General features: G+C 34.1%; 1 protein-coding gene across 3 annotated transcripts in view; it reads left to right on the top strand.

Moving 5' to 3' along the window:
- The window catches only part of SLC38A6 (solute carrier family 38 member 6), a 62,332-nt gene that overhangs the window by 6,085 nt on the left and 34,051 nt on the right, over positions 1-22,196 (top strand). For all 3 annotated transcript variants that reach the window (XM_079125835.1, XM_079125834.1, XM_079125833.1), the window contains exon 4: positions 19,032-19,084. In XM_079125835.1, coding sequence (XP_078981961.1) covers positions 19,032-19,084 — 53 coding nt within the window. The remainder of the gene's footprint in view (positions 1-19,031; positions 19,085-22,196) is intronic.

Below are 22,196 nucleotides of genomic sequence, written 5' to 3'. Positions count from 1 at the left end.
ATTGATTGAATTCCTTCAGTCATTATAAAATTCTCTGAAGGTAGGCTTTTTTTTCTTCCCAATACATTCATAGAAGTCTAGAGAATTACATGTAGCTAATCTTTCCTATTGGTTTGCTGGACTATCATAAACTAGTTACAATGTCCATATTGGAATCATTGTTCAGAGAAAGAGGTATTTTAGGTCTTTGCAAAATAATTTCTTTATTTGTCTGGAGGTAAAAGGTGAAGAGAAATATTTATCCTGATAAAAGCAAAGGATTTCTTCACATGAAATTCCCCTTTTTTGGATTTTATATGGGGTTGCGTCTAGCAGGACTTTTCTTGGGAACTGAGATGGCATATGAGGTATTTTGTTCTCACTAACCTTCATTTGCTGTCTGTAAAATGACCATGATAATACTTTCCTCTTGGGTTTGTTCTGAGAATGAAATAAAATAACATATATAAAATTTCAAGTCCTTGGTAAATGCTCGCTCCTATTATGAGTACTCACTGGGACAAAATCTTGAAATGTTGCAAGGTGTCATGCCCATTGCAGTCTTAGAAATTGTTGGCTCATTGTCATTCTGTGGGAACACATCTTGTGCTCTGGAATTAAGCCTACAGCTCCTTTCCTCTGGCCTCTACATATGATCAGCAGAAGGGAATGAGAATCATAGAACTCTGCATGCTTCTGGCCAAAACACCTACTCTTTAGTCCCTGATCCCTTGTACTCACTGTATTATCACCATCCTATGCCTCAAGACCATTTTAATGAATGGCATTATAATATTTATCTCAATTATGTCAGTCATTATCCTTTATTTCCCAGACTCATCCATTACAGCTGTCATCCATTTTCTGACTTCGTCTTTCTCTGTTCTCCAACTCCTACAACCCTTCCACTATGCTTTCTGGAACTCACAGTCTATCATCAGCATAACCTGCATGTCCTTAATTCTTTTCTAAACATTCCCTTCATTTTCTTACCGTAAGAAAATACTAAGCTTCTCTGAGAACACCACATCATTGCTCATTCTTTTCTCTTCCATGTCCCATACCCATATCAACTATAATTGGAACTCTCCACTTAGATGTTCTGTAGGCATTATAAGCTCAGTGTGTTCAAAGTTAAACTTACCTTTCATCTCTTACATCTCAAATATGTTCTTCTAACTTTCTCTACCCCAGTGAATGGTATCACTCAGTTTATATGTCCTTCACCTCATAGGTCACCAAGTTACTAATCAATTTTTAAATATTTCTTATATCTAATTCTTGTTACTTATTGCTACTGTATAGATCATGCCATAAGCCCTCACAAGGATCACATTGGAGTTGAATCATAACGTGTATAAATTAAAGGTTCCAGAAGAGGAGGGAAAAAGTAATACTTTAACTAGGACTTGGTAATCCTGCCTGCATTCTCCTCAAAGGACATATATTCATCTAGAGTTTGCGTGTGAGGTGGGAAATACAAATAATACTATTCCCTTTGTCAGGCAGATTATTTTGTTTTCTTCAAAGATAAAATTTATTGAGTTCACTGTGTGCTTGGTGCGGATTTAAGAGATTTGCATTTATCAGTTAATCTGAGGTTCATACAAATATATGAGGTAGATATTGTTGTATACATGTTAGATATTAGAAAACTGAGGCACTGAGAGGTTAAGTAGCTTACTCAAGGTTGCACCATGAGTTGATTGTTTAGAAGGGGTGATATTTGAACTTTGCCATCTAAGTCCAGAGACTACATTCATATACACTGTGTTACCATTTGCCCATCATTATAGAAGTCTGGAAGTTTATTCTCTGGAGAATAAACCAAAATCATAGGTATAATTAAGAGTGGGTTGTTTTACTGAAAACAGATTAAATGATAGTCTATAAACTGAAGAAGAGTCCCAATTAGTAGGAGTTCTGAGTCGAGAACGTGGGCAACAAACCTTCTACTCTCATTTAACCAATTAGAGGAGTACTTGGTATGGAATTTCTCCTGCCCCAAAGAAAAGACCTACAGCTACAAATAGTTGGGGACACTCCAATAAATACCTAAGTTCTTCCTGTTTGATCATCATATAATCAAGCCCACTACTCAATAAGCTTCATCTGTGCCTGCAGAGTTTCTACTTAGCCTTTTAGTGCCTCACACTTATTTCAAAAAATGGCTAAGTGTCAAAGATATTTTAGAAAACATAGAAGATATATCCTAAAACAACTGCAAAAAAAAAAAAAAAAAAAAAAACAGTAATGAGATATCTCTATATACCTGCTAGAATGGTGAAATGGCTAAACACTGATAACATCAAATGCTGGTGAGGGTATAGGCCAACAGGAACCTTCCTTCATTACTGGTGTCAGTGTAAAATTTATAGCCACTTTGGAATTCATTTTGGCAGGTTTTTGTTTTGATTTTTGTGAAACCAAACATTACTTACCCTATGATGCCCCTCTTGGTATTTACTAAAATGAATTCGAGACTTAATGTATCTGTGCATGGATGTTTGTAGCACTGTTGTTTACAATTGCCAAAATTTGGAAGCAACCAAGATGTCCTTCATTAGTGAATGAAAAAAGAAAAATTAAGACATATTGATACACTAATTATTATTCAGGAATATAAAGAAATGAGCCATCAATCTATAAAAAGGCATGAAGGAATTTAAAATGCATACCACCAGATAAAAGAAAACATATGATCCAGCAGTTCTTTGGGTTATGTACACACAGGAAATGAATTCAGTACCTTATAGGATAATCATTGCTCTCCTGTTAATTGTAGTATCATTCGCAATAGCCAAATGTGGGAAGAACCTAAGTGTTTGTCAGTAGATGAATAGATAAAGAAATTATATATGTACAATGGAAGATTATTCAGCCTTAAAAAATGAGATCTTGCCATGTATGCTAAGTAAAATAAGCAAGACACAGAAAGAAAAATTCTGCATGTTCTCACTTAACATGTGGAATCTAAAAAAGTCAAATACATGGAAACAAAGAACAGAACACAGTTTAGGGCGCTAGGGGAGTGAGGAGTTGTTGATCCAAGTTTACAAAATTATAGACGTTGTGTAAATCTAAAACTCTAATGTACATCTTGTTGAATATGGTTGATACTATATTATTTACTGGAAATTTGCCAAGGATTTCAAGTGCTCTTACCACAGAAAAAAAAGAAAAAGAGATGGGGGGAAGGGGAGGCAAGAAGAAAGAAAATGGGGGAGAGGGGAATAAAAGGAAAACAGGAAGCAAAGTGTGAGGGAATGGATATGTTAATTTCCTTGACTATCTTATTTTATCATGTAATTGAGACATCATTTTATACACCTTAAATATATATGATTAAAAAAAGAAACCAACCTGGAAAGAATATGTACTATATGGTTTCAACTACAGAACCTTCTGGGAAAGACCAAACTGTGGAGAAGGTAAAAAGGTCAGTGGTTTCCAGGTGTTAGGAGGGAAGGAGGTATGAACAGGCAGGGCAGGAAGATTTCCAGGGCAATGAAATGAATTCATATGATATTATAGTGGTAGATATATGTCATTATATGTTTGTCAAAATCCATAGAATATAGAATACCAAAAGTAAACCCTAATGTAAGCCATGAACTTTGTGCGCTATTGACATGTCAAAGTAGGTTCACCAATTATAACAAATGTACCACTGTGGTATAGGATGTTGGTAGCGTGGAGGCTGTGCATGTGTGTGTGCAAGAGACACATGGGAACTCTGCACTTTCTACTTAGTTTTTCCCCAAACTTAAGCTACTCTAAACATGCAGTCTATTAAAGAAAACACAAGTAAGGAAACAAAGTCAGAGGAAAGGAGAAAATATAACGCAGGGAGCAGATGAAAAGCTTTTTAAAATTGCTTTATATTTTATATTAATTTTAAAAATTATATTAATATTTTATTGAGAATGAGAAGAAGATAGTACATCCTTGAAACAAGAACAAAAAATTATTTAAAGAATCCACTCAGAAAAGACAGTCCTAGAAGTCAAAAACATATTAAAATGAATTCAGTAGTTAGGTTGGAGAAAGTAAGGAAACTTTCTGGCCAGGATGTCAAAGAGCTCAAAGAGCTTGAAAATGAGAGAGAAAAGATAAGAAAAGTAGGCCTATTCTGAAGATTCAACATGCAAAATAATAGGATTCACACAAAGATAAAAGAGGTAAAATGGTATGGTAGAAAAATTCATCAAATAATTTAAAAAATGGTATAATTGCTGAGCATGGTGGTTCACACCATAATCCCAGCCTCCAGGAGTCTGAGGCCAGAGGATTGCAAGTTCAAAGCCAGCCTTAGCAATAGAGACCCTGTCTCTAAATAAAATACAAAATAGTACCCCTGAGTTCAATCCCTGGTACCAAAAAACAAACCAACAAAAATGGTATAATTGAAGAAAATTAGTTTGCATCCTAAGTGTGTTTCTACTAGTATCCAATATAATAATTGTAAAATAATCCATACCAAGATATTGTAAATAATCAAAAATTCAGTTGTAGGATACTGTGAGAGCTTACAGAGAGAAGAAACAGAAAATCCTCATTTAAAAAAAAAAAAAACATAATTGCAAAGGTCTTCCGAGGATTACTACTGTAAAGTAGAATATTATAAAACAATACTTTCAAAATTCTTGGTAAAAATGAATTTGAATATGGAACTGTATACCCAGCCAAACTATCATTTAAGTGTGAAGTCTGAATAATGACAATACATGTCAGGTCTCAAAAAACTATCTCCCATACATAATTACTTAGTGAGCAATGCCAAGGTTAGGGAATAACAAAGAAATCTAGCACAGAGAGAAAAGTCAAGGAAATTCCCATGACATCGATTAAGCAGCAGATCTAAGCACCTCCTACAGATTGGAGTAGCTCTTTTTACAAAAGCACAGTCCTTTCTCTAGCTCACGTCTGTACTCAGGATTGTGTTCAGGTTGGAAACTCTTTTTTTATTTCTTTGCCTGAGGGGAAAATCTTTCTCATTTGTTAGTCTAGCTCTAATTTTATACTAACAGCACCTGAGTCAGGATCTACTATTAGAAAATTCTAATAATAAAGTAAGGATTGAACCAAGGTGGTAACAAGGGGAGTAAAAGAAAAGAATAGGTTAGGAAAAGTGAGGGAGTTAAAATTGAAAGGAACTGATGTTCAAGTTAATGTGGAGGGTAAGGGAGATGTCTAGTATGTTTCCTAGATATCTGGTTTGGGCCACTGGGTTAATGTTAGTGTTACTTTTGGAGATAGGAACACAGTAGGCAGAGGTGGCTCAAAACAAAAATAATTTGTTTTTTTATATGTGGACTTTGAAGTGTTTGTAGGTGGACAGGTCTTGCCAAAGCATAGTTAAGAATTTTTTTTTAATTTTAATTTTTTATTAGTTCTTTTTAGTTATACATAACAGCAGAATCTTTTTTTTTTATTTTTTATTTTTGGTACTAGGGATTGAACTCGAGGGCACTCACCCACTGAGCCATATCCCCAGCCCTATGTTGTATTTTATTTAGAGACAGGGTCTCACTGAGTTGCTTAGTGCCTTGCCATTGCTGAGGCTGGTTTGAACTCCTCATCCTCCTGCCTCAGCCTCCCGAGCTGCTGGGATTACAGGCGTGTGCCACTGTGCCCGGCCAGAATCCATTTTGATATAATTATACAAGCATGGGATTTATCTTATTCTAGTTAGAGTCCCATTCTTATGAATGTACATGCTGGTGAAATTCACTGTATTGTTTTCATATGTGTATATAAGAAAATTATGTCTGATTCATTCCACTCTCTTTCCTTTTCCTATGCCCTCCTCCCTTCCCTCCAGTCTTCATTGTCTAATCTACTGTACTTTTATTCTCCCTCTCCCCTTATTGTGGGTTAACTTCCATATATCAGAGGAAACATTTGACCTTTGGTTTTTTTGGTGGGACTGGCTTACTTCACTTAGTATGATAGTCTCCATATCCATTCATTTGCTGGCAAATGTCATAAAGTCATCCCTCCTTATGGCTGAGTAATACTCCTTTGTGTATATATACCACATTGTCTTTATCCATTCGTCTGTTGAAAGGGCACCTAGTCGGTTCCATAGCTTAGCTGTTGTGAATTGAGCTGCTGTAAACATTGATATGGCTACATCACTGTAGTATGCTGATTTTAAATCCTTTGGTTATATACCAAGAAGTGGAATAACTGAGTCAAATGGTAGTTTCATTCCAGGTTTTCTGAGGAATCTCCATACTGCTTTCCAGAGTGGTTGCACCAATTTACAGTCCTACCAGCAATATATGCATGAATTTTTCCCCTTTTCCTCACCAATATTTATTGTTACTTGTATTCTTGATAATTGCTATTCTGAGTGGAGTGAGATGGAATGTCAATGTAGTTTTAATTTGGAATTCTCTTAATCATTCAGTATTCTTTATCTGTTGGGAATACAGAGATAAATAAGAACCAGTTCCTTCCCTGGAAAAGGTCATGGTCTAACAGAGGAGAGAAATATGTAAGCATATACTGCAATGTGCTAAATATAACAACTATGTGCAGGGTTTGGTGATAACTCAGAGGAGGGATGATTTACCCTGCTTAGGTTGGAAGGTGAGTGTCAGAAAATATTCCTAGAAGACTGAACTGAAAGAGATTTTGACTATCAGACAAGCCAAGAGAGACTATTCAAGTGTGTACAAAAGTACAAAGATGTATTCTGCATATTGTATTCAATGTACCAAAAATATTCTACTGCTAATTAGTGCATACGGTTCAAAGGAGAAAATTAATCTGGAGAAGTAGACAAGTCTCAGATCTCAGATTCTAAAGAATATGGAGAAGGACAGAAGATGGTGGAATGGAACAAAGCAGCAATTTCCCATCACCCCACAACACTAAAAGGAGCATTGAAGAAACAACAGATATGAGAAAACTTTGCTGCAAGTTTATATCTGGATTAGAGGAACTATGGAGAACAATATTAACAAGTTTTTTTTACTTTCCATAAGGTTGAATAGTATGTGACTTGGCTCTAAAGTGATTGTAGTAAATAGGATTCAGTAGCTTCTCTCAAAGTTGTGCTGATACCTGGATATACACCCAACCCAACCCAAGAGAAAGAAGTTTATGTTGTAGGCCTTTGCTTAAAAGAAGAAACAATAATCATCCCAATAGATGGATAGACATATAAGTAATAGAAAAAGCATGGGAACAAACCACACCCAAAAGCCCATAACAATTTAACAACAATTCCATCAACACCACAGTGGAGGAAATGTCAGAGAAATAATTTTAAAAATTCGTAGTTAAAATGTTCAGTGAATCAAAAGAAACATAAGAAGTGAAATTAGAGAAAAAATACAGGAAGTTAAAGATCACTTCAATTAAAGAGAGATTCTGAAAAAGAACCAAATGGGAATTCTAGAAATGACTCAATAAATCAAATTTAAATTTTCATGAAAAGTATCACCAATAGATTATACCACTTTGAAGATAGATATTCAGGCCTTGAAAACAAGTTTATAATCTTAAAAATAAAATTAACCATAAAGAAAAGATGTTAAGAGACTATGACTAGACTATTCAAGAAATCTGGCATAACATCAAGAGACCAAATCTAATGAAATATTATTAGAAAATTTTCCAAATCTTAGGAATGAGATGGAAATTCAGATGCAAGAGGCATATAGAACTCCATATGCATACATACAGAATTGCAATAAATCCACTCTAAGACACATTATAATGAAAATGCCTAATATATAGAATAAGGGTAGAATTTTAAAAGTTGCAAAGAAAAATGACTGCTCAGTTAGAAGTAAACCAATTTGGATCTCAACTGATTTCTTAACCCAGACCCTAAAATCCTGGAGGGCTTGGCATAATATACACCAAACTCTGAAAGAAAATAGGTGCCAACCAAGATTATTATTATACCCAACAAAATTATTCTTCAGAATTGAAAATGAAATTAAAGCCTTCAATGATAAACAGAAATTAAAAGAATTCATAACCAAAAGCTTGCATTATAAAACATACTCAATGAAATATTTCATGAAAAAAAAAATAAAAGTGAAAATCAGTATAGGAATACATTGTATTAGAAGAATAGTCAATTAAAGAAGAGCCAAGTCTTAATTAAACATAAATAAATCAAAACAGCAGGAAATAAAAATCATCTGTCAATAATAACATGGCATGTAAACTGTCTAAACACTTCAATTAAAAGACACAGATTGGCAGATTGAATTAAAAAACAAGACCTGAAAATATGTTGTTTGCAAGAAACATGCAGACTTATGGACAAAGACAACCACAGACTGAAGTTGAAAGGATGGGAAAAGATTTACCATGCAACATCTACCTGTAAACAAGCTGGGGAAGCCATTCTCATATCAGACAAAGAGGACTTCCAATCAGAAGAGACAAAGAAGGTCATTTCATGCTGTTTAAGGGAATTATTCAACAACAAGATATAATGATCGTAAATATTTACTCCCCAAACAATGATGCATCTATGTACATAAAGTAAACTCTCCTCAATATCAAGAATCAAATAGACCAAATAAAATAATTCTGGATGACACTACAGATAAAAATAAGTGTTGACAAGAATATAAGGAAAAAGATGGCACTCATACATCATTGGTGGGACTGCAAATTAGTGCAACTACTCTGGAAAGGAGTATGGAAATTCCTCAAAAAATAAGGAATGGAATCACCATACGATCCAGCTATCCCACTCCTCAGTATATATCCCAAAGGTCTAAAATTATTCTACTATAGTGATATAGCCACATCAGTGTTTATAGCTGCATAATTCACAATAGCCAAGCTATGGAACCAACCTCAGTGCCTTTCAAAACATGAATGGATAAAGAAAGTAAGTGTTGTATATATAAACAGTGGAGTATTACTCAGCCATAAAGGATAATGAAATTATGACTTTTGCTGGTAAATGAGTGAAACTAGAGACTACTATGCTAAGTGAAATAAACCAGACTCAGAAAGTCAAAGGTCAAATTTTTCTCTGATAGTACAAATAAAGGAGGGGGGGGAAGAAAGGGGGAGGGAGGGAGAAGAGGAAGGGAAAAGGGAGAAATTATATCACAAAATAGAGGGAAGATTGGTGGACTAGATGAAGGGGACTGAGGAGGACAGAAGTGATGGGGGAAGGGAAGAACAGTGGAATGACTTCCACCTAACCTTTGAATATACCACAATGAGTCTCACCATCATGTTTGTTCATAAAACACTAACTAAAGTAAATTAAAACATTGAAAGAAAATAGCAGAAAGATTAGTAGAGGAGAGAAAAGGGAACAGGAGGAGGGAGGCGGGAAGGAAAAAAGGAAGTACTTAAGACTGAATTAGAGCAAATTATATTCTTTGCCTTTATAATTATGTCACAATGAACCCCAATGTTATGTATAACTAAAAAGAACCGAGGAAAAAGAAAAAAAAATTACGGGTTTTTTTGCTGAGGCAGTGAGAGGTTTAAGAGTCAAGATAGATACTGCAATTCACCACTTACTTCCAGAAAGAATTTTGTTCTTTTCTAGACCTCATAACATAGTCTCTTTCTCTGAGAAAGAGAATAGTCCCTTATCTTCTTCTTCATAAAGAATATTACAATTCTTTTATGAGGATTTTTATTTTTAGTAACAGAACATGTGCAGTGAAATGGCCTTTTGCCATCCATATTTTGTTTTGTGGATTTTTTTTTTTTTCCATTTGTTTTGTTTTGAGATGGAGTCTCTGTTGCCCAGAATGGTCTTGAACTGATGATCTCCCACCTCAGCCTCTGGGTTAGCTGGGATTCCAGGGGAGAGCACTGTATTAAACTTGTTTTGTTTCTTAAAGCAAAATGTTTTTAGGCTAAAAACTCTCTTGAGCAGTGATTCTCAACACGCCCTTTGTAGAATAGATATTTTCTAAGTGTTCCTGTTACTATCTGAAACAAAATTCCAGTAGGTACTATAACACACCTGTGGTATATTGAATAATGGCCCCCCCCAAAAGACAGCCACATCGTAGTTCCTAGAACCTGTGACTGTTTCATTATATGACAAAAAAAGAACTATGCAGATATGACTAAGTTAAGGAGTTTGAGATAGCAAGATTATCTTGGCAGGCTCTAAATTCAGTCATAGGCGTCGTGGAAGGAGAATCACAGACAGAAGAGAAAGAAGCAGTGTGACCATAGGCAGAGAGTGGAGTGATAAAACCACAAGTCAAAATATACTAGCAGCTACCAGGAGCTGGAAAAGGAAAGAAATTCTCTCCAGAACCTTCAGAAGGTGTGTGGCCCTGTTGACACCTTGATTTTGACCCAACTAAACTGAATTTGAACTTATGGCCTCCAGAACTGTGAAAGAATAAATTTCTGTTGTTTTAAGCCACCAAATTGATGATAATTTGTTAGAGCAGCCATAAGAAGCTATTCTACTACCTATGCATTATATAATGCCATTACAATAAAATAAAAGAGAAGAAGAAACAAAGTAAATGTTGGTGTTGTATATTTTCCATCCCTTTAGGAATCAATTTTTGGCAAAATTCCAAACAAATTAGCAAATAAAACACATACCAGGTTGGAGTTTCCTGCATTTATATGGTAATCGTATTCCTAGAAATTTAGTTTATATTCAGATTATTAACCATGGTTTTCATAACATCTACCATGTGCTTGACACACAGGGCATTTTATAAAAGTTGGATACATGGGTAATGAATGGATGAACGTAACAGAACCTATAGAGGGATTACATTTTGTAAGTTTCAAAATTAACATGCAAAGCAAAAGTCATGTGTAGTCAAAATTACCTTGAAAATTTCTGCTGTGTGCAGTGGCACACACTGTGATCCTAGTGACTTGGGAGGCTGAGGCAGGATGATCACCAAGTTGAGACCAACATTGGCAATTTAACAAGACTGTCTTAAAGTAAAAAAAGTCTGGGAATGTAGCTCAGTGGTAAAGTGCCCCTGGTTCAGTCTCCAGTACTGGTTCATTCCCTATATAAGGGAAAAAAATAAACTTTCCTTATATAGTTGATGAGAGTATTCACTATCTACATGACATGTTGGATACTGACTTACCATTTCTCAAGAAAGCTGACAGCTGTTGGTCTTTTTTGTTTGTTTGTTTGTTTGTTTGTTTGGTTGGTTGGTTGATTTAGTTTGGTTTTACTCAGAATCAGTCTGGGTATCATAGGAAGGCTGTAGATTACTTCAGGGTCATGATGAATAACATTCAGCCCTGTGAGAGGCACACAAGAACTGAAAACAACTGAAATATAACAGATTCATATTTCCCAAATCACAGCTCATGGAATGGTAGTCAACTGTCCAAACTCTATTTTAATCTCTTTTTCTTTTGATTAGTGAGCATAGTCCAATAGACCGACAGTTAATTAAGTGGGCTTATTATGTGTCTCCATCTTCAGTGCATTACTGTTCTTGTCTCATCCATTTGATTATTGAGTGATTCTCAAGAAGATTTGATTTTTCTCCACCAGGGGATTTGGCAGTGTTTGGACACATTTCTGATTGTCAGACCTAGGGATGGGCAGATGGCAGGGATGAGGCATTTTGGGCATCTCATGGGTAAGGGTCAGGTTTACTGCTGGACAGCCCCCTTTAACAAAAAAATTATCTGGGCCAAGAAGTAGTGGCAAGGTTGAGTAATCGTGGGTTAACTGTGCATCCTACTCAGGTGCTCTACTCCTCATATTGGAATTATATCAGGAATCATTTGACTGTATGTGCCTCCATGTTGGAGTAAATACTTCCTTGACAGAGGCTAAACTTTTTGTTATTAGGCTGTAGGGAAGGATGGGGTAAAAGTCCTTCCAGGGTTAAAATTTTAATGTAAACTTTAAGTATTACATGCTAACATACAGATACATGTGCACTTATGTAGGACTTTGAGCAGTTTCCCACCCTTTCTTCCCTACCTCTCATTATATTTCCCAGAGTTAACATTTTAAAAAGGTTACATCTCTTGGAGGTTGTCTTTCCAAGTCTAGATAATAACCTCCTGTTATATATTGATTTAAGAGAGAGTCTACTGTTCATTGCAAAAGATAAGCATTTAGCTCAAATGTGCTAATCTCTCCCCTTCCCTCCCTCCTAATTTTTATTAGTTTCTACTCGGTAGTTTGTTCAGTAATTATTTTGTAACTCAAAGTAACACACATAATCTTTTTTTGGTTCATCAGCTTCAAACCATATTTTTGACTCTGCCTGATTGACATCAGTATTTCCTATTCTTTCTTTCACCTCTCCTCTCCCTATTTCCATAGTCTGTTACTTCTTCCCTTACATTGTCAAGATTGACATTATTTCCTTTGTATTCTGTAATCATTTGAAGTTGCTCATGTTTATAGGTTGAGTATAAAAGTTTAAAACTAATGCATAGCATATATAGGATATAACTATATAAATTTTGTTCACTGCAGAGCTAAATAGTTTATTGGGATTCCAGAACCCTCTCTATCCATGCAGTATCCCAGTGTCTGTTGCCACTTGAAAAATGGTAATATTCTAGCATTTTATTTTCTTTACTGTAAAGAGGGCTCTAAAATCATACTATAATCATCTGGTAGACTGACAACTAAATATATATTAAGAAGGATCAGAAGTGACCACTAAATTTCTTAGTGAATACTCAAAATATGAATGACCCCATGGTTACTATTAGAAAAAAGTTGAGAGGAAAATAATGGAAAACACAAGAAAGAAAAGAATTTCAGAATAATAAGTGTACGTTCCAAATGGCCAACTTTCTGAGAGTTGAACTGTGTTTGAATAACTCATGTCCCTCAATCCAGATCCAAAGATAATATTGCTGCTGCTGAAACTTGGGCTCTGTACTGTAACCAGAGTTTATTAATTGTCCTATTTCATTGAGGAAAAAATGCAAAGCAGACAGAACCCTGGAGTAATTAACTGGAAATATTCCACTATTTCATGGGAAGCAACTTTCCAAATGATTTCTGTGGAGGCCAAACTCTTGGTCTAGCCAAAATAGCACTAAAGTGTGCCTTGATGGTGCATTAAAGAAGAAATTTTTCCCCAGTTTACTTTGATTAAGATTTATAACTTCTGTGCCTCCTCAAAACATAACATTGATTTTTTTAATATCAAAAAATAATTTCCTAAAATAGATTGCTAATGATTGCTTTCAGTTATTTAAGGAAGGTTTTGCCAAGTACCGCTTATATGAATTCCTGTAAAAGACTGAATTAATTTCCTAGTTAATGTTTTTCCTGTTCTTTAGAAATATCCTATTCATGTGATCCATTATCATTATATCTTGTTTTTGTATCTCTCAGAACATCTGTCATAAGATGTTGATCATGTAAGACAGAAAAAAAATCTATTAGTAGATCAAACAATGCTTCAGTTACTAAACACTAGAGAAAATTAAAATTGCAGATTAAATGGAATCTATCAGATATTGAGCAGAGAAAATAGAGCTGCTCAAGTATCATGGGGATCTTTCTGGGTTTATGTTTTGTTTTGTTTTTGAGCCAGGATCTCATCTTGCCCAGACTGATCTTGAACTTGTAGGCTCATGTGATCCTCCTCATTAGCATCCTGAGTAGCTGAACTCCAGGTGTGTGCCACCATGCCCAGCTTTATAGTTTTAAAAAATAAAGTTCTACAACTTAGGCCCTGAGCAACTTAGCAAGGACCTTGTCTCTAAATAAAAAATTGAAAAAGGACTGGGGATGTGGCTCAGTGGTTACACGCCCCTGGATTCAATCCTCAATACCAAAATGAATAAATAAGTGAAGTTCCACCACCCCCATTATAGTTAGTATAAAATACCTGAAAAAAAAAAACAAAACTAAAAACTAAACAATCACTGTTGCCATTTTTGAATAATTCATTCCACTCATTTTGTGTTTTGTTTTATAGAGCTATCTAAATCCTGTTTGTTTCATTTAAAATAATAGTGGCATTTTCATATTGTTATAAACATAGTTTTTAGTGGCTTTGTATTACTCTATCAGGTATACCTACCATAATTTACTTCAACCTTGTACTGTTTTTGAGCATTTAAGTTTTGTTTTTTCAGTGTATGTCATTGCTGTGATGGGTATCTTTGCATCTTTCTCTGATTTTAGTCTTATTTCCCAATATAAAAGCTCCCAGGGGTCAGATGTTCTAAACATTTTAAAGGCTGATTGTTCAAATTGCATTCCAACCCTTAGTACCAGTTTATACTGTTACCAGCATTTTAAGAAATTGCCTAAGTGACAGAACAGAACTTTAAAAAGTGTTTCACTAGTGTTTGGTTTATATGCTGAGATGCTCCAGAAAACCATTAAAAAGCAAGGATGTGGAAATAAAGCATTTGGCTCACCGTGTACACATTTAGTAAAGCCTCAGAGTTAAGCCAGAAGCCATTATTCATATTCATGATGTCTCAGGCATGGAAAAGTGCTTCTAATTTTTGCAACATAAAAGGAGTCTGATGACAGTGACAGAACTGAATGACTACCCAGACATGCTGACTGGAAAGCTAGAATTAGGACTTGAGCATTGTACTCTGTCCCCATTTAAAAATCTAATTTTTTTTTCACTTTCAGATTGAGAATTTGTTGTTCTTAGTGATATTCTTATAAAACTAAAAAATAAGAGAACCAGAGAGCAAGTTTGAGATTGCTAAAATGTCAGCAATTACATTTTAAATTATCTTCTTTAATCTACTAGTTTGATTGTATTTCCTGGAACAATAAAGGTTGCATTTTAACTTTTAAAATTAAGAATAAATGTGTAAATTTAGATAACTGAAATATCTATTCTTTTCACAATCTTTTATATTAGGATTATTTGGTCATAATAAAGATAGTTTCATTTTTACTAAACATGCATTTAGTTTTCATGTTTAGGGCTGGGGTTGTGGCTCAGTGGTAAAACACTTGCCTAGTTTTCATGTTTACTAAACATGCATTCCATACTTATTTTCTGCTATTTAAAAATAAAACAGGACTGGGGGTGTATCTCAGTGGTAGAGCTATTGCCTAGCATGTGTCAGTCCTTAGTTTTGATCCCCAGCATTCCTAAACAAACAAATGAATAAATAACCCTAGTGAAACTCTTCGATGAGTTAAACTCTTTGATGAGTATTGTCTTGATAACTTACTCACTGATTGAGAAACTCATGCAAAATAGGTCATTTAAAAAGTAGATATTTGATATATTCCCGTATGTAACAGAAAAGCTTCCTTGCTTTAAATTCCTGGAAGGAACATTTTTCCTAAGAATAATGAACTGGCCAAAATATATTGTTATATCATGAGCATATACAATTATGTAACAATACATCCCATCATTATGTACAATAGTTTTTTTTATGTCAATAAAAATAATGTAGAAAAAAATGAAACAAAAAAATCAGAATCTCAGGTGCCACTCCAAAACCTACTAAATCAGCATCTCTGAGAGAGGAGCCTCCAAAAGAAAAAAGGAAAAAAGAAAGAATGAACATATTTAACTGTAATATTATAAGGATGTTAAAAACAATGATATTTATTTAAACTCATGACTCAGTATTCTGGAGACTTGGTTCACATAATATGAAATTCAACAAAATTACCTTTTAATGCCAAATTAGATACAAGTTAATGTATAGACAATTTTCTGGTTTAATGTATGTACAAAGACTTTGGAATATTAGTATAAGGAATTGTGCATATATATAGTATTGTCAGTTAGGTTTAAGAATATTAAAACAAACTAGTAAAAATTTATTGACTAATGATTAAGTTTTATAATGGTATTTACTTTAAAATATGTGTATTTGATATAAAGAATTTTGGCATTTCACATAGGAGGAAAAAATGCCACTCCTAAAAGTTTTATAATTCTTTTTAATTTTATGTTCTAAAATATATTCAAAATCTACCCCTATAAAATTATTATTGAAATTTTTCACTATTAAAGCATAAAGGCTTCTACTCATAATTAAATTATATATCTCAAATTCAAAACTAAATTATACTTGCATACTGTGTTTAGCATTATGTGAATACATTTTAAAAAATACCTGTCAAACCAAATGTTTCAGATCCTTTGCTCAACCCTGATAATAGACCAAAATTGAAATATTTGTTCCCAATTACTAAAACTCTATACTCTTCAATATTGTACTGTTTTCTTTCTGAGTTTATAGTTAAAATATATAAAGACCATATATTTTATATATATTTTTTAAATGCTTGTTTGTATATACCTGGAAGTCTTTAGTTATGAGGGTACAAATGAATATTTTGCTGATAATTGGAAGTTGATCAGAAAAATCCATGTTTATCTTGAACAGATTATTAAAACTGGCTTTAAGGAATGATGACGCATATCTTTGGCCAATGGAAGATGTGTATTATTATACTGTGCCTTAGTATCTGCTAGTCTGCTTCTCTTTAGCATAAGCACTATGAGGTTATGAATTGTTGTTGTTGTTGTTATAGGGGGTTAAACCCAGGGGCATTTAGCCACTGAGCCACATCCCCAACGCCCTCCTTGCTATGCACTTTTAAAACTACAGTATTGGGGCTGGGGAGATAGCTCAGTTGGTAGAGTGCTTCCCTTGCAAGTACAAGATCCTGAGTTCAATCCCCAGCACCACAAAAGAAAAAAAAAAACAAAAATCTACAGTATTATATCAGTGGCAGCACTACTGATTAAAACATGAAGCTATATGTACTAAGGATGTAATTTGGTTACTTTATGAGCAATTTAATTTTCATCTTTTTTATGAATACATTGCGTGAATGTGCAAAATAAGATTGTAATTTAATATTCTTTTATGAAGAGTGTATGGCCTACTAATTGTTGGATAAAAGTGTTTCCACCTTTAATACATTATCATCATACTAGGCACCTGGAAAAGTGGATGTCTTTGAAAGTATGGTACAACTTTAAAATACTTCATCTAACTTTATTTACATATTCAATTTGGAGGAACTATTGCCAGTGAAAACTTAAATTTGGACAATGTGTATGCAAGTACTGTATAGGGCGAAGTGGGGTATTCTTAAGTAATTATGCCATTTGAATTCATATAGCCTGGGTAGTGGTTAAACAACCTTGAGATTTGCTAAACTCTAGCCTGTTCTAGGAGGACTCTGTTCTTATAAACCACAGGTCTTCAAAAGTTCCTGCTAAAGTTGTTACCTCTAATTGGGCATCATGGCACATGTCTGTAATTTAAACTATTGGGAGGATAAGGCAGAAGGATTAAGAGTTTAGGCCCAGCCTGAACAATTTAGGGAGACACTAACTTTAAAAAAAAAAAAAAAAAAAAAAAAAAATCACTACTTAGGCTTTAAATTTAGTCTGCCCATCTGGTAGTTTTAGGACAGGTGAATCTAAGCTGCTAGGCATTTGCAAAATTAATATTGAAAGTGTTTGAACCACTGTCAGTGTTTTGGAACACTTAAGAGAAATCACAAACTGACCCATGACCAGCCTATGTAATTAATTAAAAATAGATGCAGAGGGATGTTAGGTAGGTAAATACATGATTGCCAGTTATAACCAAAATTACTGTGTTGACAGTGGTCACTTTATACTGATCAGAAACTTTTGCTTAATAAAAATAAATGGAAAATAAGTATTATGAGCAGTTAGAGAGACAAAGTCTTCCAGAATATGAAATACATTAATAAAAGGAATCCTTGGTGATTTTTTTAAGAAGGGAAAATTATCACTGTTGAATAAAAGGACATGAAAATCAAAGGCATTGTTGGTTACATTTTGGTTTAAAAATTAAAGATTTAATGAAGAAATGTATCAAAGATTTCCTTTCAGCAGTAAACAGCAGTTTATTATTTTCTTTTTTCCTTTTATTTGTTCTTTTTAGATGTATATGACAGTAGAGTATATTTTGACATATTATACATACATGGAGTATAACTTATTCTAATTAGGATCCCATTCTTGTGGTTGTATACAATGTGGAGTTTCACTGGTCATGTATTCATATATGAATATAGGAAAGTTATGTCCCATTCATTCTGTGGTTTTTCCTATTCCTCTCCCTTCTCCCTTCCCTTCATTCCCCTTTGTCTAATCCAATGAACTTATATTCCACCCACCCTCTTATTGTGTGTTAACATACGTATATCAGAGAGAACATTCAGCCTTTTGTTTTGAGGGGCTTGGCTTATCTCACTTAGCATGATAGTCTCCAGTTCCATCCATTTACTGGCATATGCCATTATTTCATTCTCCTTTATGGCTAATATTCCTGTGTGTGTGTGTGTGTGTGTGTGTGTGTGTGTGACATTTTCTTTATTCTTTCTTCTGTTGAAGGTACCAGTGTTAGTGCCATAGCTTACCCATTGTGAGTAATTGAGCTGCTATAAACATTGATGTGTCTGCATTGCTGTATGCTGATTTTTTGGGGTATATACCCAGGAGTGGGATAGCTGGATCAAATGGTGGTTCCATTCCAAGTTTTCTGAGGAATCTCTATACTGCTTTCCAGAGTGCCCCGATTTGCAGTCCCACCACTATGTATGAGTATGCCTTTTTCTCCCCAACATTTATTGTTACTTGTATTCTTAATAATTGCCATTCTGACTGGAGTGAGACATTTAGTGTTACTCTTGATAATTACATTCTGACTGTAGTAAGATGGAATGTCAATGTAGTTTTAATTTGCATTTCTCTGTTAAGATGTTGAACAATTTTTCATATATTTGTTGACCATATTTCTTCTTCAGTGAAGTATCTGTTTAGATCCTTTGTCTATTTATTGATTGGGTTATTTGTTCTTTTGGTGTTAATTTTTTGAGTTCTTTATATATCTTGGAGAGTAATGCTTTAAAGACCTTTATAAAAACACCTAATTAAGTTTGCCCTTTTTTATTACCTTTATTTTGATGGTGTTAAGGAGAATTTTTTCCTTATATTTGTGTCTAGTCCTGATGGATCTAAATCCTAAGAATTATACTCTGCTTAATTTGTAGTAGGAGAATACCTTTCTTTCCTTGAAGACCTGGCACATAAATAGTTTCATGTAAAAGTGAAAATGATAATTTCTCTTAACAGCTGTAACATCTTATGAAGATCTTGGACTTTTTGCATTTGGATTACCTGGAAAGGTAATTTTATTTTCTTATTGCATCCAAAACCCAAAAAAGGCATTTTTCCTTCTGTTTCGAGTTAAAAGAAACAAGTATATAATAGAAAGACCTTTGGGGAATAAAAGGAAGCAAAAGAAAAGAAAAGAAAATGATGGGAGCAGGAAAAGAGAGATCAACTCTATGTGCCCTTATAAAAATGCACCAATACATTTAATTTTTTGCTTAAATTTTCCAGTCTATTTCATTCTAATGAAGGAAGCAATGACTTGAATTTTAAAATAGTAACAGTGGTATGTTTTAAGTTTTTATTAATTTTGATCATATTCTCTGAATAAATCCTCAAAAAGGCAGAAGAAAGCAATGTGGAATTAAAATCATAGCATGGCTATTTACAAAAGCACTAATTAAAAGATCACATCATTCGAGAGTTAAACAATGCTGAAAGATTATCTGACTACCCCATCATTTATAGGTGAGAAAATTAAGGGCCAGAGCAGTTAAGTGTCCTTTTTATCAACATTTACATAGAGCCAGTACCACAACCTGTGACTACAGATTCTAAATCTGCTGCATTTCCTACTTAGAATAAGAAAATTTATTGGCATTCATTTTTATAGGTATTCTAATTTCAGAGCTAGGGAAAGACATTTTTTTTTCCCACAGATTATCAGGAGTTGAGCATTGCTATCAATATTATAGTATCTTTTTTTTTTCCCCCTGAAGAGCTAACTATACTTCTAGAACTCATATTTATTTTGGTTCCAAACAGGAATTTTTCTTTCATTTATAAATCTGTTTTGTATTTTTGTTTGCTTCTTATTTTTTAATTGAAAACCAAAAATTGTACATATTTATCATGTACAGCATGTTATGAACTATATATACAGATTTGGAATGAGCTAAGCTGAGCTAAGTAACATGCATCACCTCACTATACTTTTGCTTTTAATCTAAAAAGCTCCCTTACTGGTAAATGGCTAACTTAAGTTATTGATTGCCCAGACTGGCCTTGAATTTGCAGTTCTCCTGTGTCAGCTTTCCAAATAGCTGGAATTATAGGTTTGTGCCACCATACTCTGCTAAACTAACTTTCTAAGGAGTAGTATGGAAGGAAAAAGATACAGCTATGTAATGGAGAGGGGGGAAGCCTTGTATTTATATTCCAATTAACTTTGCTTTTAAAGTACAAAAGGGAATGTTTAAATCATATGGTAGGTAGCCTCATGGCTTAGACTTTAATAAATTGAAATTTGCACAAAACAGAGAATATATTACTTGAGGGTAAAAGATTTTATTCATCATTTCTGGTAACAGGTTCTCTTTCCTAAAATCAGAAAGTGTAGTATAATCAGTGATCAATTTCCTACAGCTAGTTTATCAAGGAAGGAGGAAAAAAAGTTATTACATAAGAAAACTGCCCAATTAATTTAATGTGATCTATAAACATGACATCACCGTCATTTCACATTAGAATTTCCTGCATCTTTGGGCATCTAAAAAAAGAGTAATGGATTGAGTTTTCTTTTCCTAAAACTCCAGTGCCATTGCATTATCAACTTTATTTAATATGTGCACTAGACAGGGCACACTTTGAATGAGGAATTGTTACTTATTTGTGTTTCCCTTCCACTTCCACAGTTGAATTGAAACTTTCCTATTTTCTTCCCTCTGGTTTTCATATGAATATGATACAAGATAGGATAATATTGTTCTGAGAATCAGATGTTTTGAAATATTTTGAAATTTTAAGAAAGATTTCCCAAAAAAGTCTCTAAATTGATGTATTTATTTATCAGATAAATATTTATTGAGCAGATACCATGCTCTGCATTGGACTAGGCACTGAAGACATAGACATTCAGTCTGGCTTTCTAGATATTAAATGCTTAAATTCAGTTAAAGAATGGGAAAGTAATTATCATTAAGATATTATTACTGCTTTGCAGTATATTAATAGAAAATAAATTCATGTATGTGCATGACAGTAGATGTAATTTGTTCTGAAGATAGTATGTACAGTTTAAAATTGTCTTTTCACAAATAACTGAAAGTTTGAAACTAATTTTTAAGTGGGTTGAGATGCAAAGTTCCCTCTTGAAAACATTAGAATGGCAATTACCGTATCTCTAAAGACACTTTGCCAGATTTTCAGACCCCAAGGCCTTAACTTCAGTTGTTTCCAGGACAAATTTTGTGTCACTGATGGAATTCCTAATAGAGGTGGGCCTGACAGTTGATCTGTTCCCACTGGGTGGAGGACTGAAGGATGCTAGATAGCTAGTCAGCTCCAAACATCCCTTGGTGATTGCAGTCACCAAGATTTGAGTCATCACAGAGCTCAAGTGGAAGAACAATGTTAAACTGTTTCCTCTGAATACATCTAATCACCAGGAATGGACAATGTGTTCTTGAGTTTCCTCAAAGTCTCATCAAAGATCTTAAACTAGCAAGCCTGCAGACTGAACTAGTCCACAGGCATATTTTGTTTGGCTCAAAGCTTTTTTTAAAATTTTTAATGAGTTGCCAACTGAGAATCATAAAAATTTGAAAAATACCGATTTCTGACATTCCTTTAAAAATCAGAAGATCTGGCTACACTGTATGTGCATTATCACATGCCATCAACTGACCAGAACTGAGTAGCAACTGCTCCATTTTGAAGAAGGAGTTCTCCAATAAACTACAGTCCTTGTTACCTTCTATTTTTTTATACTTAGCTTACTCCACATTATTGAGCTTGAAACATTTTCAGGGTATGAGAATGTTTTTGCTCTAGGGTTTTCTGCTGTTAATCCTGGGATAGGATTTTGAAATGCTAGGAGTATGCCATGCCAATATACTTAGAAGGCTGTATTATTTCCTTCTATGCAGTACAGCATTGGCACAGCACACTCCAAAGTATCTTGGTCTACCTGCTGAAGTCGTGTGGTAAAATCAGTACGAAAGGAACCCTGAGATTCCCCAGATTCAGTTTCAATTTTTTTACTTTGATTATCACTGATTACTACTTTTTAACACATTTAACTATTCAGAAACAACTGCCAAAAAATTGCAAAAACTTTTTTTTTAGTTGTTGATGTACTTTTATTAATTTATATGCAGTGCTGAGAATTGAACCTAGTGCCTCACA

The sequence above is a fragment of the Sciurus vulgaris genome (assembly GCF_902686455.1).
Source record: "Sciurus vulgaris genome assembly, chromosome: 2".
Classification (NCBI taxonomy): domain Eukaryota; kingdom Metazoa; phylum Chordata; class Mammalia; order Rodentia; family Sciuridae; genus Sciurus; species Sciurus vulgaris.
The sequence above is the reverse complement of the archived record's forward strand: the minus strand, read 5'-3'. Positions and strand labels throughout refer to the sequence as shown.